This window comes from Eubalaena glacialis, chromosome 7 (genome assembly GCF_028564815.1).
Source record: "Eubalaena glacialis isolate mEubGla1 chromosome 7, mEubGla1.1.hap2.+ XY, whole genome shotgun sequence".
NCBI lineage: Eukaryota > Metazoa > Chordata > Mammalia > Artiodactyla > Balaenidae > Eubalaena > Eubalaena glacialis.
The window spans coordinates 33,941,640-33,961,371 of NC_083722.1; the positions used below are offsets into that span (position 1 = coordinate 33,941,640).

Consider the following 19,732-nt stretch of genomic DNA (forward strand, 5'->3'; position numbering starts at 1 on the left):
CCCTGGGGAGGTCACTTCCTCTCTGTGTCCTGAGTTTCCTATGTGGTCCCAGAAGTCGGAAAACCTTGGTGTTGGCAAAGTGAGGCCTGTGTACACGTGTATGAGGGGAGGGGCTGCAGGGAGGGGCGCGGGGGGGGGGTCCTTCTCACCATCTCTTGTCACCTCCTTCTGCTGACACTACAACCCACGCCCAAAGCCATGGGCTGTTCCGTAGTGTGGCATTCCTTAAGAGAGTTCAGATTTCATCTGGCTCTTTTTCTGAGCTCCCTCCTCCCCTCCAGAATCCGTCAGGGCCACTCCACCCTTTGTTCCTGGAAGCAGCGTCCCACCAGTTTCCCATGAGGTCTCTACTTTTCAAGGCCTTCTAGGGCCATGTCTTCTCCTCAGGACAATCCAAGTCCAACCATGAGCTGTCCTCTCACTCACCCTGGACCCCTCCTGGCTTCCTCCAGGTCCAGGATGGGGTGGAGAGGGGTTTGGTCCACACAGCCCTCCCCGCTGTCAGCCTCAGTGCTCTGGTCTGCCCCTCCTTCCCACACCCAAGGGCTCTGGACACCTGACCTCTGAGGCTCCCACCAATCCTGACAGTTTTCTTCTATCTCAGGCCCCCTGGCAATCAGGGGGACAACTGAGGCTGGGCCACGTGACCTCCATTCAGGCCAAACTTGCCTCCCAGTGCAGCCCTGGCTGTGTGGGGGCCCAGGGTTGTCCCCTCCCCAGGCCCTGCTCTGCCACTGACATAGGCGTCACCCTATGCCTTGGAGCCATCATGGCTTCGAGAAGCAGGAGTCAGCAGGAGATTAATTAATCAAAACCTGAACACATCTGCTGTTAATTAATTCTATGCCAAGGGTTAACTCTTCCCTTTCTGGGCTTCTCCGTCCCTTTGGCAGGAAGAGGGAAATAAAGGTGGGGCGTGGGTACCCCCCTTCCTTCCTTCCCTCAGGGGGGAACGTGAAACAAGGGAGGGGACCTCAGAGGCCAGGGAAGCCCCATCCATGTGGGGACTTTGTAGGGGGGTTGTGGGAGTGTTTGCTTTTGAGAGTCCATGGCCATCACTCATGAGTCCTGAGGAAATGTGAGATGGACCCATATCTTTATTTACAGCAACAAATAGAACAGACCTTCCCTCCATTCCCTCCCTCTCCCCTTCCAGTCTTATCTATACCTTTCCCCCCTCCCACCCCACCCTGGGCCCAAGCCCAGCCCTGCCCTCTGGGGTCACCGTATGGGTCAGGCCCCACAGGAGGGGAGACTGGGGAGGGGCTTGGCTGAGGTCAGGTGGGGTGTCTCTTTTCACATTTTGTTGTCCTCTAAGCCTGGGGGCAGGGGAGGGGGGAGGCAGGCACAGGGGCAGTGAGAGGTAGAAAAGCGCACAGCCCCGGCACCCCAGCCTCCCCCATGTCCCGGCCCCCTCCCCCAACTTTCACAGTGTTCTGCAGCCCTGGCAGCTGATCCAGGAATGGTCCCCCCTCCCCCCAGGTCTTAGGTGCTGTTGTCCAGGGAAACCAGCGAGGAGGACCGGCACCGCCCTCTCACCGGGCTGGGGTTCCGAGGGGGCTCGGGGAGGGTGGGAGAGGCCCGGGGGAGGGGGCGGTCCAGCCTCGTGTGACAGCCGGGGACGCCGCGGGTCAGGAGGAGAAGCAGAGCCCGCAGCACTCCATGCAGATCTCCAGGCAGTCGGCCGACTCGCAGCAGGCGTCCAGGATGCCGCAGTCCAGGTCGCAGGGCAGGTCGCAGTCGGCGCACTCGCCGGAGCCGCAGCAGCAGCAGCAGAGGCACGAGTCCTCGGAGCTGCAGGAGCCGCACGTGGCGCAGTCCAGGACGATGTTGCACAGCGTCAGGAACTCGCAGAACAGGCAGGACAGGATGCAGTGGACGCAGCAGTCTGCAGGCGAGATGGCCCGGGGCCGGGGACCAGCCGCGGGAGGCAGGCTCACTGAGTGCAGACATAACGCTCGTGCAGCCCTCCCCCGGCTCCGTGAAATGGGGACCCACCTTCCAGGTGACCCCGAGACACGGAGAGTTATGTGGAGTGAGGGTCTGCGCCCCGGCAGCCTGGATCCTGAGTCCCTGCTTTAACCACCCTCGGTCATTTATTTAACGAACACCGAGGGATGACGTGTTCCAGGCACTGTTCTAAGTGTTATGCACGAATTAAACTCATTTAAACTTGCAACAACTCCTTGAGGTGGGGCTGTATTAGCCGCTCTCTACAGATGAAGAAACTGAGGCACAGAGAAGTCACTTCAAAATCTCTCCAGAATCCTACCACTCTGCTCAGCTCTTGCCTGGCGACAGCAACTGCGTCCTCGCTGGTCTCCCCACTCCCTGCCTTTGACTACCGCTCCCGGCCCGCACCTACTCTGCACACGGAGGCCGGAAGGACCCCTGAAAAACTTCTGTTGGATCCCGCCCCTCCTGCCCTCAGAACCCTCTAGTGGCTTCCGCTTCACCAGGAGGAAAAGCCCAAGAGCTCACAGTAGCCCCGACGGTCCCTCCCCAGATCACTCTGCTGTGGCCACACTGGCTTTTCCTGGTCATGCAGGCACTGCCCCCCGTCCCCCCCCCAGTGCTGCGGCCCCAGATACATGCTCTGCTCATTCTGTCCCCTCCGTCTTTGCCCAAATGTCCCCTCTGGGGGAGGCCTTCCGCGAACACCCTCTTTAATACTGCGAGCTGCCGGGCCCCAGCCCCACCCCCTCGCCGGGGCCTGCTCTGCCTCCCCGCCCAGGACTTAGCACCTCCCGCGGCTTACACAGCTCTCCCCGCCTACTAAAGGGCAAGCACCGCAGGGGCCGGCGTCTTTGTCTGTTACGGTCCCTAGACCAGTGCCTGGCACATTGTGGGTGCTGAGTAAATACACAGGAAGTGAATTAACGCACGATCCTGCCTTGGGCACCCAGCTGGTACGCTGTGGTGCTGGCTCGGCAGCCCGTGTTCTGAACCGCTGGCGTGCTGCCAGGATGCTGGGCTGGCACCCCTCCCAGGGGTCGGGCCATGGGCAGTGTCCAGTTCCCCTGACCAGGCGGGCCCCTGGCTCAAGGCTGCTGGTCCTGTCGGAGTCTCACACCACCATGCAGGCTCTGACGTCCCCACCCAGTCCTGTGTACAGGGAATGGGGGCTCGCACAGCTGGAACCCCTGCCATCTATCGGCAAACTGGATAAGGGAGTTCTCTTCAGATGCAAATCTGATGAGGTCACCACCTTGCTTAAAACCCTTCGAAGCTCCCTATTGTCTTCCAGATGAAGTCTAGACCCACTATGCAGCTTACTAGGTACCCTCCACCGCGGGAGCCCCGGTCTGCTTGGAGTCTCACCTCCCACCATTCCTCACCTGGAACTTCATAATCTAGCCACACTAGCCAGTTCTCACCTCTGTGCTAATGCACCCTGGCTAGATCCTCCTATGGGTCCTTTAAGGCTTGCTCAGACACCTCCAGAGCCTTCCCAGACTCCCCTCCCCAGCTTTCTGGGCCGGTGTGGGTGTCCCCCTGTGTTCACTTTATCACTCATCATTTATCTTTTATCACATCACAGAGTGATTACCTGTTTGTGTCTCTCTGATGAGAGCTTTATGAGGCCATGGCCTGGGTACCCAGCACACAGCACAGTGCCTGGCTCACAGCAGATGCCCAGTTCACTTCAGATGCATGAATACCCCCTTCATAAACAAGCCTGTTGGGCAGAATCTGCTCTGGGGGGTGAAAGTTATGAACACATTGTGTGCAAATGTGTACACTGAATCCTGTTTGCAGAGGACCAGCCAGAGTCCCCCAGCATGGAGAAAAATTACTGAAAAGTTCTGGGGTGAAGGTCAAACATCACTGGGCTACAGGTAGCCGTCACCCACGCTGAACTGATGCCTGGTGGGACGGGGGACGTGGCTGCCCAGGTCGGTCCCTCAGAGGACCTCTGTGTGACAGGAACAATGGCTGGTATATCTGGGTGCTCTGACCTCCCACTGCACCTTGCAGCCCCCATCCCACCCCCAATTAAGCATCTGATGGTGCATCATTTTATTACGCTAGGTGCTGTGCTCTCACTAAACAGATGGTCCATTCCTCAAGGAAAATTTCTGTTTCCAGAAATGACGTGGCTTAAGCTGGACGGGCCCAGATGGCTCCATTTCTTGTTAGAGCAACTCTGGGAGAGTAGTGATGAGAAGGGGTTGGCCTTTAGAACTCACACGTGCCTTACCTTACCCAACATGTGTCCTCTGCAAGGTTCTCTGATTTAAGAGTCTTGCATCAGACTCCCTGGAGGGCTTGTTAAAACCCAGACTCCCGGGCCCCACCCAGAGGTTCAGATCTGGAGGACCTGGCGTGGGGCTGAGATGCTGCACTTCTAACCAGCAACCTTGTAAAGATGCTGCCGCTGGCCCCTGCATCAGACTTCGAGGAAGCCAGCTTTGGAGGCTTCTCCCAGAGGGAGGCGAGATGGGGTGCTTACCTTCCTGTGCCTGGAGAGGGATCTGGGAGGCAGCAGACTTGGTGCTGCCCTTGCTTTTCTTGCTGCCTGGGCTGGCTAGAGATGGGTGTGTCTGCAACTTCCGGTGGGCCTTGGGGCCACCCAGGGCACCGTTCCCCGTCCGCCTGGTGCCGCCCAGCTCCGAGGGGTGGCCAGAGCCATTCGCCACTAGTGGGATGCAGCCCAAGGGGTTCCCCTGAGGCTGGCCTAGGAAGATGATGAGAAAGGGCAATGGGGGAGGTGGGAGCTGGGGGGTGGGTCCCTGCACAGCCTCCCGGGGCTCTGCTTGAATCTTGCCTGCTTTGTTCCTAGATACACCACAGGTCATCTAGCTGATCTGTATTTTGCAGATGGGGAAACTGAGGCCCAGGGAAACTGATTTGCCCAGTGGCACATCATGAAACAGCCACAGAGTCGAGCCTGGCTCCTGACTCCCAGGTCCGTGCTCATTCCAGAAAAGACAGAGGTGCAAGGCAAAGGGAGAGGCTCAGGGCCCTGGACCCCACCTTCTTACCCCACGTGAAGTCCACTCTCCTGCTCTTGGGGTCCTGGGATTTTGGTGAGAGTGGTGGCAGTTGGGGGTGGAGGGACAGCAGGGAAGCAGTTAACCGTCACCTCGGCCCCTGCCAAGCCCCCTGCTGCTTTTGCCCTTCTTGTGCCAGGTGATTGATTGGAAACATCTGTTTGGAGATGAATGCCCTGGCCCTGGAATCCAGGGGCTCCTCAGAGCAGCCCCCTATCTCCTGCTCCTTCCGCCTCCAGCTCCCCGCTCCATCCGGCCTCTGTGGGGCAGCTGCAGAAAGGGCTTGCTGAGGGGCCCCTTGGGTCTGAGGAGGGGGAGAAGGGAAGAGGGAGGCCAAGCAGGGAGACCCCAGAAGCTGGGAACCCTGGGTCCCCATCCCAGGCTGAGGAACCAAAACAGCTTTATCAGTGGGGTGTGGGGAGGCTGGCCCTGGAGATCCCCCCAAACACCCCGTTCCTTCCCTCAGGTTTGCCCACCTGGATGGCATGGTTCTGTTCTCAAGAGATGAGGGCAGGGGTGTGTGTGTTTGTGTGTGTCTCAAGAGATGAGGGCAGGGGTGTGTGTGTGTGTGTGTGTCTCAAGAGATGCGGGCAGGAGTGTGTGTGTGTGTGTGTGTGTCTCAAGAGATGAGGGCAGGGGTGTGTGTGCATGTGTGTGTGTCTCAAGAGATGAGGGCAGGGGTGCGTGTGTCTCAAGAGATGCGGGCAGGGGTGTGTGTGTGTGTGTGTGTCTCAAGAGATGAGGGCAGGGGTGTGTGTGTGTGTGTGTGTGTCTCAAGAGATGCGGGCAGGGGTGTGTGTGTGTGTGTCTCAAGAGATGAGGGCAGGGGTGTGTGTGTGTGTGTGTGTGTGTGTGTGTCTCAAGAGATGAGGGCAGGGGTGTGTGTGCGTGTGTGTGTGTCTCAAGAGATGAGGGCAGGGGTGCGTGTGTCTCAAGAGATGCGGGCAGGGGTGTGTGTGTGTGTGTGTGTCTCAAGAGATGAGGGCAGGGGTGTGTGTGTGTGTGTGTGTCTCAAGAGATGAGGGCAGGGGTGTGTGTGTGTGTGTGTGTGTCTCAAGAGATGCGGGCAGGGGTGTGTGTGTGTGTGTGTGTGTCTCAAGAGATGAGGGCAGGGGTGTGTGTGTGTGTGTGTGTGTGTGTCTCAAGAGATGAGGGCAGGGGTGTGTGTGTGTGTGTGTGTGTCTCAAGAGATGAGGGCAGGGGTGTGTGTGTGTGTGTGTGTCTCAAGAGATGAGGGCAGAGGGGTGTGTGTGTGTGTGTGTCTCAAGAGATGAGGGCAGGGGTGTGTGTGTGTGTGTGTGTGTGTCTCAAGAGATGCGGGCAGGGGTGTGTGTGTGTGTGTCTCAAGAGATGAGGGCAGGGGTGTGTGTGTGTTTGTCTCAAGAGATGCGGGCAGGGGTGTGTGTGTGTGTGTGTGTGTCTCAAGAGATGAGGGCAGGGGTGTGTGTGTGTGTGTGTGTGTCTCAAGAGATGCGGGCAGGGGTGTGTGTGTGTGTGTCTCAAGAGATGAGGGCAGGGGTGTGTGTGTGTGTGTGTGTCTCAAGAGATGAGGGCAGGGGTGTGTGTGTGTGTGTGTGTGTGTCTCAAGAGATGAGGGCAGGGGTGTGTGTGTGTGTGTGTGTCTCAAGAGATGAGGGCAGGGGTGTGTGTGTGTGTGTCTCAAGACATGCGGGCAGGGGTGTGTGTGTGTGTGTGTCTCAAGAGATGAGGGCAGGGGGGTGTGTGTGTGTCAAGAGATGAGGGCAGGGGTGTGTGTGTGTGTGTGTCTCAAGAGATGTGGGCAGGGGTGTGTGTGTGTGTGTGTGTCTCAAGAGATGAGGGCAGGGGTGTGTGTGTGTGTGTGTGTCTCAAGAGATGTGGGCAGGGGTGTGTGTGTGTGTGTGTCTCAAGAGATGCGGGCAGGGGTGTGTATGTGTGTGTGTGTGTCTCAAGACATGCGGGCAGGGGTGTGTGTGTGTGTGTGTGTCTCAAGAGATGAGGGCAGGGGTGTGTGTGTGTGTGTGTGTGTCTCAAGAGATGCGGGCAGGGGTGTGTGTGTGTGTGTGTGTGTCTCAAGAGATGAGGGCAGGGGTGTGTGTGTGTGTGTGTGTGTGTCTCAAGAGATGCGGCCAGGGGTGTGTGTGTGTGTCTGTCTCAAGAGATGCGGGCAGGGGTGTGTGTGTGTGTGTCTCAAGAGATGAGGGCAGGGGTGTGTGTGTGTCTCAAGAGATGCGGGCAGGGGTGTGTGTGTGTCTCAAGAGATGAGGGCAGGGGTGTGTGTGTGTGTGTGTGTCTCAAGAGATGAGGGCAGGGGTGTGTGTGTGTGTGTGTGTGTCTCAAGAGATGAGGGCAGGGGTGCGTGTGTCTCAAGAGATGCGGGCAGGGGTGTGTGTGTGTGTGTGTGTGTGTGTCTCAAGAGATGAGGGCAGGGGTGTGTGTGTGTGTGTGTGTCTCAAGAGATGTAGGCAGGGGTGTGTGTGTGTGTGTGTGTCTCAAGAGATGCGGGCAGGGGTGTGTGTGTGTGTGTGTGTGTGTGTGTGTGTGTGTGTGTCTCAAGAGATGAGGGCAGGGGTGTGTGTGTGTGTGTGTGTCTCAAGAGATGAGGGCAGGGGTGTGTGTGTGTGTGTGTGTGTGTGTGTCTCAAGAGATGCGGGCAGGGGTGTGTGTGTGTGTGTGTCTCAAGAGATGCGGGCAGGGGTGTGTGTGTGTGTGTGTGTCTCAAGAGATGCGAGTGGGGGGTGTGTGTGTTTGTGTGTGTGTGTGTGTGTGTGTGTGTGTGTGGAGAAGTCTGAGAAGGGGTCACAAGAGTTCGAGGATCCCTCTGCTCAGGGCCCCTGACTCCTGGGCGAGACCCTCTGGCCTTGAGGACCCTCAGTAAACGTGAACGTGGGGCACTTCCATCTCTCAGGCCCTGGGGTCTAGATCCCCAGCTCCCTCCGAGCCAGGTCTCTGGGTTTGGATTGTGGCAGGAGGGGGTGTCTGGGGCGGGAGCTGGAGGCTGAGGCGAGCGGAAGGGGGCCTCAGCGCTTCCCCTAACTGAGGGGGCTGGGCCTTTAAGTAATGGTGGGAGCACACTGCTGGGCACTTACTGCACGCCGGGCACTGTTCGGAGCACTTGGCATGCGAATTGTTCTCAGTATCTCTATAGGGCAGTATCCTCCTTTTACAGATGAGGAAATCGAGTCCCAGGGAAGTACAGTAACTTGTCCAAGGTCACACAGCGAAGGGTCAGAGGTGGGACCAGCCTGGAGGCTAAAAGCTGGGACTCCGAGAGCAGAGAGGCAAGGAGCGGGGCAGAGGTTGGGAGGCAAGGGACAGAGGAATAAGCTGCTACTATCACAACCATCACTACTCTTATACCTAGTAGCTGACATGGTTTGAGCTGTGACTAGGTGCCAGACACACACAGTGTTAAGAGCTCTAAGTGTAGTAACTACTTCCTTATGTGCTTTTTTTTTTTTTTGGCCACACCGAGTGGCTTGCAGGATCTTAGTTCCCTGACCAGGGATTGAACCTGGGCAATGGCAGTGAAAGTGCTGGGTCCTAACCACTGGATCACAAGCAATTCCCAGTAGTAACTTCCTTAAGCATCAAACAGATGTACTATTACTAGCCCATTTTCCAAATGAAAAAACTGAGGCCCAGAAAGGGTAAAACTTGCCAGAGGTTCCACAGCTAGGAAGTGGAGGGGGGAGGGGATGGAGATTGGGAGAAAGGAGCTGAGGACAAGCTGGGGAGTCAGGAGACGATGGGAGACGGGGCTCTGGGGAGGACCGTGCTGGGAGCCTCTGGCCCTGAGCAGTGGCTGGTGCCTGCATCTGGGTAAACAGGGGTAAGGTCAGGGGAAGTGGCCAGGCCTGAATCATCCTGCCCCCACCTCCTGGCCCCATGGTGGGTGACTGGGCTGAGTCCTTGGCCAGCTTCAGTGCCCCCTGCCCTGCTGCCTAAACATGGGCACAGTGACCAGAGGGCGGGAGCGTGTGGTGAGCTAAGGGCCCAGGAGGTTGGGGCAGGCACAGAGCTCGCCTGTGGCCATGGCCGTGGCGGTGGTCGTGGTGGCTGAGTCACAGAGCAAACACTCAGGGCCCATAGACACAGGGGTGTCTGTCCAACTCCCATCCAGACCCCCTCCTCCGTGACCACGGCATTCACCTCTTTCTCTCAGTTCTGCTGGTGGGTGTGTCTGGAGGGCAGTGCACTAGCAGGATTTAGTAACCCTGACTTCCAGGGAGTCCAGCTTACCCCAGATGCCCTGGCTGAAGGCGGCTCCACACTTGGCCATGCCAGCTGGGCAGGCAGGCATAGGAAAGAGCACTGGGCCAGGAGACTGAGCTCCCCAGTCTGTGTCCAGGGACAGTGGGTCTCCTTGCCTCAGTTTCCTCATCTGTAAAATGGGCTTGGCAAGCGCTATCCTGCTGCCTCAATACAGGCCAATTTGGAGAGCGCATGAGATCATGCAGGGAAAGAAAGTCGGAAAGTGCCAATGTGTCCGTAGATTTTGCGGATCTTACTGGTAATTACAAAATGATTCTGGCTGTCCCTTCCCCTGCTTCTGAGGGTGACAGTGGCGAATTCTCCCCCTCCAGGACCTCCTTGGAGACACTGAGCTAAACCTGGGAATAGAGCTGAGTTTTGCTCCTTTCTACAGAGAGCAACTGCGGGTGTCTCTCCTGCTGGTTTGCTCTTGACACCCTGAAGGCTGGGCTGCCTCAGGCTCCGGCTCCCTGCCCCTGGCCTCACGCTCTCTTGTCCCGAACCACATTGCCTGGATCCTGTCCACACTCATTTTGAACTAATTTTATCCGAATCATTTTGTATGTGGAGGTCTTCTTCCTAGACAGAAAGGGCAACGTCTTACACCTTTCCACTGCCCACACCTCAAGGTCCTGGCCCACCGCTAGGCTCCCACAGGCACCCACGGCATTTCTGCCAGCCCATCTGCATTGGATTCTCTAGAGCAACCCCTACATGTTGCCACCCCAATCCCCTGACCCCTAGGACTCACGTGTCACAGCTTCTGTGGGGATGTCGAGGTCAGTGCTGTCCAGGGCCTGGGAGGCCCCAGGGCCATTGCTTTGGGGCATGGAGGGTGCCGCCTCCTCCAGGGAGCCCTCCTCTAGCGCTGCCTCCTCAGGTTGAGCGGATCCTGTCACTACCTCCAGCCCAGGCAGGAGGGATAGGGTCTGGGCTAGGGAAAAAGCAGACGACCGAAGGACATTTTCCTGGTGCCCTCCTGTTTGCCCAGCCCTGGTCCCCTTCCCACGGCCCAGAATGCCGTGAGCCCTCATTCTCGGTCTCTGTACCAGTTACCCAGCCCTTACCCTATCTGGCAACAGTGCCAGACTCTAGAATAGAAAGTTCCCAAACCACAGCCCGCGAACGAGCAAGGGTGTGTACATGTGCACGTGTGTGTGTGTGTGTGTGTGCACCGTCAGGGAGAGGGGCCCGAGATGCATGGTATAAGGGAAGTGGGGGGAGGCAGAAACACAGCGCAGGAGAGAAGAGACAGGCAGCGATGGGGAGACAGGGACAGGCATCCAGAGTGACACGGAGAGAGAAAGAATCAAAGGCACAGTGAAAGGTAGAAGCAAGGACAGACAGTGCATCAGAAAGTGGGAGACTGGGCATGGAGGAGGGCGCCCCAGACGCCCAGTGACAGACAGCCCGGGACAGGCGGGAGACTCAGCAATTGAGCGAAAGTCAGCGATGGAGAGAAAGATAAAGATGAAGTCAGAGGCAGAGGCGATGGAGAGGGAGTGGGATACAGACAGAGCAAGAGGGAGACAGACAGTGAGCAATTGGGGCCGAGAAAGAGGATGATAGCAAGAGAAAGAGTCAGAGAACCCTGGGGGGTGAGGCGGAGGGGCTCCGGGCAGGAAGAGAGACGGGGAGACGGCCCAAGAGGGCTGGAAGAGGCATATGGCAGCCACATGTAATTACAGTGAATGGCTCAGCCCCTCTGTGCGGGGTGGGCGGAAGGCAGAAATGGAGCCACCTACGGTTCCTGAGGCAGCAGGACTAGGGCCCCCTGGGCCCAGGGGAGGAAAGTTCTGGGGGCTGAGAGGTGGGGCAGGGTGGTAGAAAGGTGACCGGGCGTGGGAAGGCCTGAGGGTGGACAGGAAGGGTGAAGCCCAGGGTCATGGGGCCAGGGACCAGGCTGGGCAAGGGCAGGGTGCAGCCTGGGCCTCCCATTAGCCCCCAGGTCGTGCAGTGGGAATGACAGGGGCCTCAAGAGGGTGCCCCTCCCCCAAGCCGCACTGGGAGCAGGGGAGACAGAAATGAGAGACTCAGAGAGACACAGAGACCAAAGGGCTCAGGGAGAGGAAAGTGACACAGGGAGCCACAGAGAAAGATGAAGAGAAAGGGTGATGAAACCCAGAGAGTAAGAGGTCAGCGCCCACCCGTACACACCACACACAGAAATCACGAAGACACACCCACAGGGACAGAGAGAGACAAAAGCTAGTCTTGGAAACAGTAACGGAACCAATCACAGAGCACAGAGGGCCTTACACAGGGGTTCCTTCCCTGAGCTGTCTCCAAATGGGGGTGGAGGGGTAGGGAAGGAGATCTTTAGAGGGATCAATTCAGGTTGGGCATGTAGGTCTGGGGGATGGGAGCATCCTGAGGGGAGGGGACAATCCTTGTTCCAAAGACCCTGGTCTCCCACGGCCAGGGGGACCGAGGCCCCAGGGACCCCACGTGGGTCGTACAGAGAGCAAGCAGCTGGCATGCTCCCACCTGCCTAGGGAAACCATTGACCCTGCCTGGAGCTGGGAGCTGGGACAGGGAGCAGGGAGGGCTGGGGCTCCCACCACTCCTGAAAGGTGGCAGTTCTGTGCTGGGAACCCCTCCTGGTGCCCAGGGAGGCAGGGGGCAGGTCCCTCCAGCCCCATCCATTCCTTGGGCCTATTGAGAGCTCTCTGCGTTAATGAGAGGTCAAATGGCTTTGGGAGGATCGCAGGTCTCAGACGACGGGAAGCAGGGAAGCAGAGACGACCCCCAAGGGGGATCCAGGCCGCCCGCTCCATGGCACCTCTCCCAGCCCAGAGCCTGGTCTACAGCAGCACAGACGGGACAGGACGGTGGAGGGTCACGACCAACGTGGCATGGAGAGGGAGGCTCACAGCTTGAGTCCTAATTCCCAGGAAGGGAGGGGGCCGCCCAGATCCAGCCTCTGGCCCCAGAGGCGTCTTGCCAAAGCCCTGAAGTGGAGTGCTGACTCTCCCAGGTGGTGTAATGACAAAGGCCTGAGCCAGGAGCTGGAAGACCCAAGCCCTGGCTTTTACCAGATACCAGCTTGGGCGAGTTACCAGGAATTGGGTCACCTTGTGTGAAAGGGGGCTCACCATGCTTGTCCCTCAGGGTTTCAAAGAGTAAATGAAATACTCAGCAGTGCCTGGTATTCAGGGGGCCACTCACATACGCTTCCACCTGCCCATCCCCCTGCCTGCCCTCCCTCCTCTCCCTTCCTTCCTTTCCTCCTTCCTTCCTGTGCTGTTTGGTGTAACGGCTACGACGCACCTCCCAATACGTCAAGCACTGGGTGGACCAAAATGAGAAAGACCTGGTCACTCCCCCAGGAGTTCTCTGTCGGGGTGGGGGTGGGTGACAGTCACATACGCCGAAGGGCAAGAGTTACAGCAGGGGCATCTAAGAACTGTGGAAGCACAGAAGGTGGGCACTTATCCCAGGGGTGTGTGTGTGTGTTTGTGTGTTTGTGTGTGTCTAGGAGGCTTCTTGGAGAAGGCAATGGCTACATTGGGTCTTAAATAATCAATCAGTCAGCAAAGAAGGGGAAAAGGACCTTTCGAGAACAGCAGCAGAAGCCAAGACCCCAGTGTGAACAGCTATAGCATGAACGAGGGGAGACTAGAATGATAACTGGGGCGCGGTGGGCCTTGTGGTCACTTCCCAGGCTTTCTCCTGAGGTCACCAGGGCACACAGAGGTGACACTGTCAGTCCTGCAGTGGAAGGAACCAGGATTGCAGCTCTCTTGGCCCCCAGGGTTGAAGAGGGAGGAAGGAGAGGAAGAGGAATTAGGAGACTGGTCCTCACCTGGGCCCTCCTATCCCTATGTCACCTGCCACTCTCTGGGCAGTGTCTCCTAAGTCACCTACAGGGCTGGTGACCTTTAATCTGGTGGGAACAGGAAATTACAGAGAGCACAGACAAAGTCCTAAGGAGGCCCCTCCTGCAGGAAACCTGCCATTCTGGGGCGAGCATCAGACCTTGGAAGGAAACCAGGGGGGAAAGTAAATCCAGTCCAGTCATCTTGACCTGGAAACACTGAGGGACAGACCTCCTGGAGCCGGGAGGGCTGCGGAGGGGACCCAGCAGACACTGGGGGAGCAGCGCTGAGGGCAGAAGAGGAAACTGTGCTGAGGGCCCAGAGACGTGGGAGCAGGCAGAGAATGAACAAGACGTGGCAGGAGGGCCTGGTCTGCGGGTGACACACTGCCCAGGGGCCCCGACGCCAAGATGCTGGAGAAGAAACAGCTCTCCCTGCAAGCACATGGAGCCGAAAAACCAGACAAGAGGTGGGGCCCATGTGCTCAACAATCAAACGACGGAAAGAGCCCAGTTTTCCTTCTTGCGACCAGGAGACCCCTGCCCAGCCACAGAGCGGAGAACATCTCTGAGGAGAAACTCCTGGAGGATGGGAGGCCAGCAAAGGACAAGGGCCACCGTGTGGACAAGAAACTCAAGCTGTGTGTGAAGGCATCTGCCCCGGGTGGGGGTGGGGCTGGAGTCCCTGGCTGGGGCCCCACCAGAGCCACCTTTTTCTAATGTGCATAGGGGGTAATTCCCTGGCGGTCCAGTGGTTAGGACTCCGCGCTTCCACTGCAGGGGGCACGGGTTCGATCCCTGATAGGGGAACTAAGATCCTGCACGCAGCACGGTGCAGCCACAAATAAATAAACAAATAAACTTAAAAAAAATAATAATGTGCACAGCGGACCAGCCATGCTGGTGGCGTCTCTGAGCAGAAGCCCCAGCCCTGCACTTCTCTCAAGAGTCCCCATCTCCAAGGGGGAAACACAGAAAGGCAAGAGCCCCTGTGCCTCGACATATTCTCATCCCTAACATGAGATAAGGTTCAGGTCAATGCCCTGAGTTCTGGAAAGACAGCCCCAGAAGAGGGTGGAAAAGTCACGTTTAAATCCATAAGCCCGAGAGCGAAGCAGAGAGACTCAAACTTCAGCCGGACCCTGTGTGCTCCCTCTGCCTGCTGTTCCTGGATGGAGAAGGAGTTCGGGGGACCTCTTCCAGGTGGGAAGGGTTCATTCCAAGCCTGGAAGGTGTCCACAGGGCCCTTGTCCCCAAGCTCCGGTGCCTGGTCCCTCCAGCCGAGCCCTCGCCATTGTCTTCGTGGACAGTGGACCCAGCTTTCCCCTTTGGAGCTCCGACCATCTCTGCAGAGAGAGGGCCAGGATCTGATCTGCTCAGAGAGTAGTGACCAAAGCCCCACATTCCAATCTCTCCTTGGCCTGGTATTCAAGGCCTCGGTCTATATCTTCAGCCTACTCAATGGACAAGGATCCTATGTTCCAGGCTGGCCGACCTCTCCATGGCCCCAGGCCACCACAGGGCCTTCTGCCCAATCCATCCAAGCTTATATTGTTCCCCTTGATCAGAATGTCCTACCTCTCCCCTCTCCCCAAATCCAACTCATCCTTCATGACCCAGCTGGAGTTTCACCTCTTCCTCCAGAAAGCCTTCCCTGACCCTCGAGCCAATAGTCTCTCCTCGGAGTGGCCACTTACTGAGAACTCAGCGTCCAGGGTTCCCTGCTGTAAACTGTAACTAGGGAGTGAAGTGCGGGTCCTCAATCAGACTGCAGCCCCAGTCTGTCTCTGCACCCCCAGTAAGCACTTAGCAAATGTCTGTTGCTGAGGATTGAGTTCTGGAGCCTGGAGCCCCAGGTCAGGAGGAGAGAGAATGAGAAGGTGAGAATTAGGGTTGGCACCTGGCACCAAGAAGGCAAGAATGTGGACTCGCTTGATACACACTTGTGACACACAGGTCACAGGCTCAGGTCACCAGGCTGAGGACTTGTGAGGGCCTGAGATGGCCAGTTAGGCTGGGTCCGGTTGGTTTTATTTTAGGTCTGAAGGCTCCAATTCCCCAGGAAATTCAATTTAGAACCAAGAGCAGGAATGTGACCCCACAGTGCTGGACAGAAATCTGTGGGTTAGGGAGCCAGGCTCCTGGGGCTCTCGGGGCTGGATGGGGAAGAGGCCACTGGGGGAGCCAAGGGTGTGCGGGCTTGGCCACCTTCCCCGACCAGAGCTGCCCTGGGTCCCCTTGCACCCCTGTCTGCATCTTGGGTGGCTGAGGGAGGGGCTGACTTGCTCCCTGGCTATCTTGCCAGCAGGGCCATGGCCTTGCTGTTCTGTCAGCACTCAGCAGGGAGCGTGGGGGATTCTGGTCTCCGATTTAGGCGTCTGTGGGGTTTTGGCTGGGTCTCCTGCGGTTTGGGCTTCCTGGGCAGCAGGCTCATTCTCCCAAGGCAGCAGAGCCAGGCCTTCTCGTGTTATGAAAGCCACATTGTCTGGCCCAGCCCAGGCTGGGGAGGGGGCTCGCTGGGGCACTGGGGGGCCTCAAGTTACAGCCCAGGGCTTAACCCTCCCAGTGGCCCACCCTGGCCCTTGCCCCTGCCCCGAGCACATTCAGCCCCTCCTTTCCCTACTGGGGCTCGAAATGGGTCACACGGGCGAGGATCTTGGAAGGAAGGAGTGGAGGCGAGAGCAGAGAAAATGGATAAGCAGGGTAAGAATGGGAGAGTGGGAGAGAAGCAGGAGGCCGAGAAAGAGAGGAGGGGCTAGGGACAGAGAAAGAGCCTTTCCAGGTCTCTGCCCCTAGCTCTCTCTCCAGGCTGCAGGAGCCCAGTTCTTGGGGGAGTTTATTCCCCAGAAGTCCCTACTCCAGGGTCCCCACAGAGGCGGGGGAATCTGAGGGCTGGTGGGATGCACAGCAGACACATTAGTCTCACGTACATGCCGGCTCCTGGCCAAACGTCTCCGACTTGTCCTCACTCTAGGAGACCCCCAGCCCCACCCCGCACCTCCACAGCCCTGCGTCTCCAAAGGGCCAGCATCCACACCAGGTAGACCTGGGCCTCTCCAAACGGGCAGACCAGCTCCCATGGGCGGATATGGAGACTGAGGCCAGAGAGGGGAAGGAACTTGTCCAAGGCTGTGCAGGGAGTTAGTGTCAGAGGTCCAGGACCAGACCTCCGTTATTCAGAGACTCAAAGAGGGGAGAAAGGGCAAATGGGGCTGGGTGAGAGAAAGGCAGAAGATTAGACTAGCCTAGAGCTAGGATTAAAGGCATGAAATCTGGGCCTGTACTCCTGCATGCCACCCCTCCAGCCCCCCACAACAAAACCCAGATGTTCCTGACTTCTCCCTGTCCCTGTGGTCCATTGTGAGCCTCAGCTCACATGTGTATGGTGAGGGGCTGGACTGAGAGCCACAGCCCCAGGACTCCCCTCCACCCCCTCCTCAGACCCCCTCAGGGAGTCACAAACCCTCCCAGGGTTGGGAGGCTCCTTCAGGAATCCCTGGGAGGTTACAGACCCCGTGAGTTGAGGGGAGGGGCGTTTCACTCGGATGGTGAGCACTTGATTGGGGTGAGTGCATGAGACAGAGGGAGAGAAAGAGAGAGGAGGAGAAGGAGATAAAGCGTGTGCGTGTGTGTGTGCGTGTGCGCGCGCGCGCGCGCGCGTCCCTGCAGGGTAGGGGTGGCGGGGACTGGCCGGGCCCGGGTGGGGAGGAAGACGAGCGAGACGGAATGGCAAGGAGGGGAGGGGCCGGGTCCTGTCGGACAAAAGTTTTCTGGAAGCGCTAGGCTCTGGCTGAGTTGGGGGAAGGGAAGGAGAGAAAGACTCAGACACCCCCACCCCGCCTAAGGCCCCCATAAATATTTACACACTGGGCAGAAAAGGCTGGGACACAAATCCCAGACGGACAGACAGACACTGCGGTGTGTGTGTGTCTGGTGCTGGGAGTGGGGAGAATTGGAGCCAACTTGGCGCGGCCACCGCCTCCGTTCGGGCCCTACCCCCATCGCCTCAGCCGTCCACTCTCTTTGGACCCGGTCCCCGATGCCCAGATTCCTCGCCTCCACCTCCACTCAAGCTTCCCGAACCGTCTCCCCCCTTCTCAGGGAGGAGGGGGGAGAATGACCACCTCCCCCAACCCCCTACCCGGCTCTCGTCCAGTCTAGCTCTCCATCCCCGGTCCTACCTGGGTCGGGGGCTGCGCTGGGGGCTCCATGGGGCGCGTCGCAGTGAGGGGGGCGCTGGCCACTCACCTGGGACATCGGCCCGGGACCTGCGGGAAACAGGGCTCAGCAGGCGGGGCGGAAGGTCCCCGCGCGCGCGCGAAAGGGGAAAAGGGGGCCGGGCAGAGGGCGATCCAGCGGCAGCCGTGCGCCCATCCCTTCCCAGCCCGGCCCCCGATCGACTTACTCGTGCGAGCTGCGCGCCGCTCTCTCGCGCCGCGGGGATCACTGCGCGGGGCCTGCCATGCGCGACGGCCGCGAGCACCCCAGCCCAGGGGCAACTCGGCTCCACTGCGCTCGCCCCGCGCCCCTCCCCTCTCACTCGCTCCTTTCTCCCATTTCGGCGCCAGCGCGCGCCGCTGGCCCCCTTCCTTCTGCCTCCTTTCCCTGTAGCCCCCTCGCTCCTCCCCTGCTTGCCTCTCCTCTTCCCTCCCCTCCTCCCCGGCCCACCCTCTCCCCGCCCCCTTCTCGCCTTCCCAGGCGCCCCCCCCCCCCACGTCCCTTCCCCCGCGCCGGGCTCGGCGCTGGCTGGGCGGGACACGTCTGTCCGCGGGGCGCCGCGGCTGGAGCCCCCACAGGAAGCCGGCTCCGCGCGTTTCCTCCACGCTCTCGGAGCTGGGCCCAGTCTCCCCAGATCCCCGCCCCCCTCCCAGACCCAGCGCCCCGGGGGGCGTGCAAAAGGGGCCGCGCGCGTTCCCCTTCGCCTGTCCTAAACTCTGCAAAAGTTTTCGAAAAAGCAAGAGAACGAGAGAGAGAGAGAAACCATGGTGACCACAACTACCTCGAGCCAATTGTCTGAATATTTGTGGCCCCCAAATCTCGTTGTCCCAAAGGTGGGAGTGATCAAGTTTCTCAGGCACCCTTTGCCCACCCCCTTGGTCTCTGCCCCGGGGTCCTAAGCCTTGGCACAGACCAGAAGTTTGTCCCTCCGGGAAATCCGGTTAGTGACCAACTAGCATCCTGTGTCCTAGAGCAGCCCTAATTCCCCCACCTCCACCAGCCGTGCGTGGGAATTTGGTCAGAAACCCAACTTTGGAGGCAAAGAGAGGTTCTCGAGTTTAGCCTTTCTTTTGGCTCCAGACTGGAATCCGAGGCCTTCCAAACTGCGGGCGCTCGGGAAAGGGGAGACAGGGAGCCCCTCCCGGCGGGGGCAGCCCGGCGACACATCTGGAATTGTGAGCTGGGTCCCTCCTCAGGGCCGGGGGTAGGAAGGAGCCGTGGCCAGAGAGTCGGGGTGGGGGGAGTTCAGGGACCCTCAGCGTCGCCCAGGGAGCAGGTCCCCGAGGATGGGGGAGGGCATGGAGCGTGCGGGCCCGCTGGGTGGGGGTGGGCGGGCCCGTGGGATGATCAGGTGAGGCCGCCCGCTGTGGTGACAGCGTCTCGGCCACGCTAGACCAAGGACTCCTCGGAGCCGAGTATGGGCTCCCCACCACGAGGGCCCGTGAGCAATTAGGGAGGCGACGGCGGCGCCAGGCCTGTTCTGCCGGTTCCGCCTTCCAGCCCGGGCTTGAAGCCGGGGCTGGGACGCGGGGGCCGAGCTAGGGACTCGGGGCCTCTCCTTGGTGTCCCCCAGTCCCCGCAGTCGCTACTTACGACGCTCGAAGGTCCCCGCGGCGCCGTCGAGGCCAGGACCGCTGTGGTCCCCGCGATGAGGCCAGGTGGCTTCGGCCGGAAGTGGGGGGCCCCCGGGCCGGGAGGAAGGGGTCCCGCTCCCGCGGCCGCGCTGCCTGGTGCGGGGCCCGGCCTGGAACTCCGGGAGCCAGCCCGTATCAGGCTGTTGTATGGAAATTCTGGGGAGCGGGGTGGACTCCCCCTTCCCGGCAAGGGCTGAGTCACTGGGACGCGCCCGTGGGGCTTGGCGACTGCAGCATTCTGACCAGCTTACCTGGGTCCGCGAGCTTGGCCTCATCCGTCGCCAAGAGTGGAAGTGGAAGGGCGTAAGGGGGCGGGGTGGTGGACATGGTCCCCAGTGCAGTCCCCACCGTCGCTCTCCGTCCTCTCCTGAATGTGGGGCCCCCTCCCTAACCACAGACCCTAGCCCTGCACCACTAACCCGCCTCGCCTCCCCACTGCTTCTCAGTCTCTATCCAGGGCCCCTAAACTCTGGATCGGCCCAGTCTCCCAGCCTTACTGTCCGAAATCAGCTGCTTGGGATCCAAAGTCCTCTGAATCTGGCCCAACACTAATTAATATGTCTGGTTTGTTGGAAATGTAAAATAGGCTTTACATTTAATCCCACATACCGGTTATACAGGTGTGCTCAGTTTGTGAAAATTCAGCAAGCTGGACATTTAAGGTACATGCACTTTTTTATATTGGCTATTATACTTGATATTGGCTATATATGGCTATTATACTTGAATAAAATGTTTTTAAAAATCAACACTCATTAAAATCAACATTCTAGGACAAAACACAGTATGGTGTGATGACCAGGCATGGGACTCCAGTTCCACATCCCAACTCCACC

At 58.9% G+C, this 19,732-nt stretch overlaps 1 protein-coding gene across 3 annotated transcripts; it reads right to left on the minus strand.

The window, feature by feature from the left end:
• Positions 1-1,211: 1,211 nt before the first annotated feature.
• MDFI (MyoD family inhibitor) lies at positions 1,212-19,217 on the minus strand. 3 transcript variants are annotated; one of them, XM_061195064.1, is made up of 5 exons: positions 19,148-19,217; positions 17,226-17,312; positions 9,979-10,161; positions 4,454-4,678; positions 1,212-1,888 (listed from the first exon to the last, which is right to left on the minus strand). In XM_061195064.1, exons 2-5 carry the CDS (start codon positions 17,299-17,301, stop codon positions 1,632-1,634), a joined length of 741 nt encoding a protein of 246 aa, XP_061051047.1. In that variant the 5' UTR covers positions 17,302-17,312; positions 19,148-19,217; the 3' UTR covers positions 1,212-1,631. The 3 variants fall into 3 exon arrangements, with proteins under 3 accessions (XP_061051047.1, XP_061051049.1, XP_061051046.1); XM_061195066.1 differs by lacking the exon at positions 19,148-19,217 and adding an exon at positions 18,856-19,015; XM_061195063.1 differs by lacking the exon at positions 19,148-19,217 and adding an exon at positions 17,450-17,624.
• Between the last annotated feature and the right edge of the window lie 515 nt (positions 19,218-19,732).

Excerpts from the sequence above, each read along its gene's own strand:
- MDFI (XM_061195064.1), bottom strand. The coding sequence starts at position 17,301 with ATGTCCCAGGTGAGTGGCCAGCGCCCCCCTCACTGCGACGCGCCCCAT. Across the intron at positions 10,162-17,225 it reads CAGCGCAGCCCCCGACCCAG|CCCAGACCCTATCCCTCCTG; the intron begins GTAGGACCGGGG and ends CTTTTTCCCTAG. Across the intron at positions 1,889-4,453 it reads CCCTCTCCAGGCACAGGAAG|ACTGCTGCGTCCACTGCATC; the intron begins GTAAGCACCCCA and ends TCTCGCCTGCAG.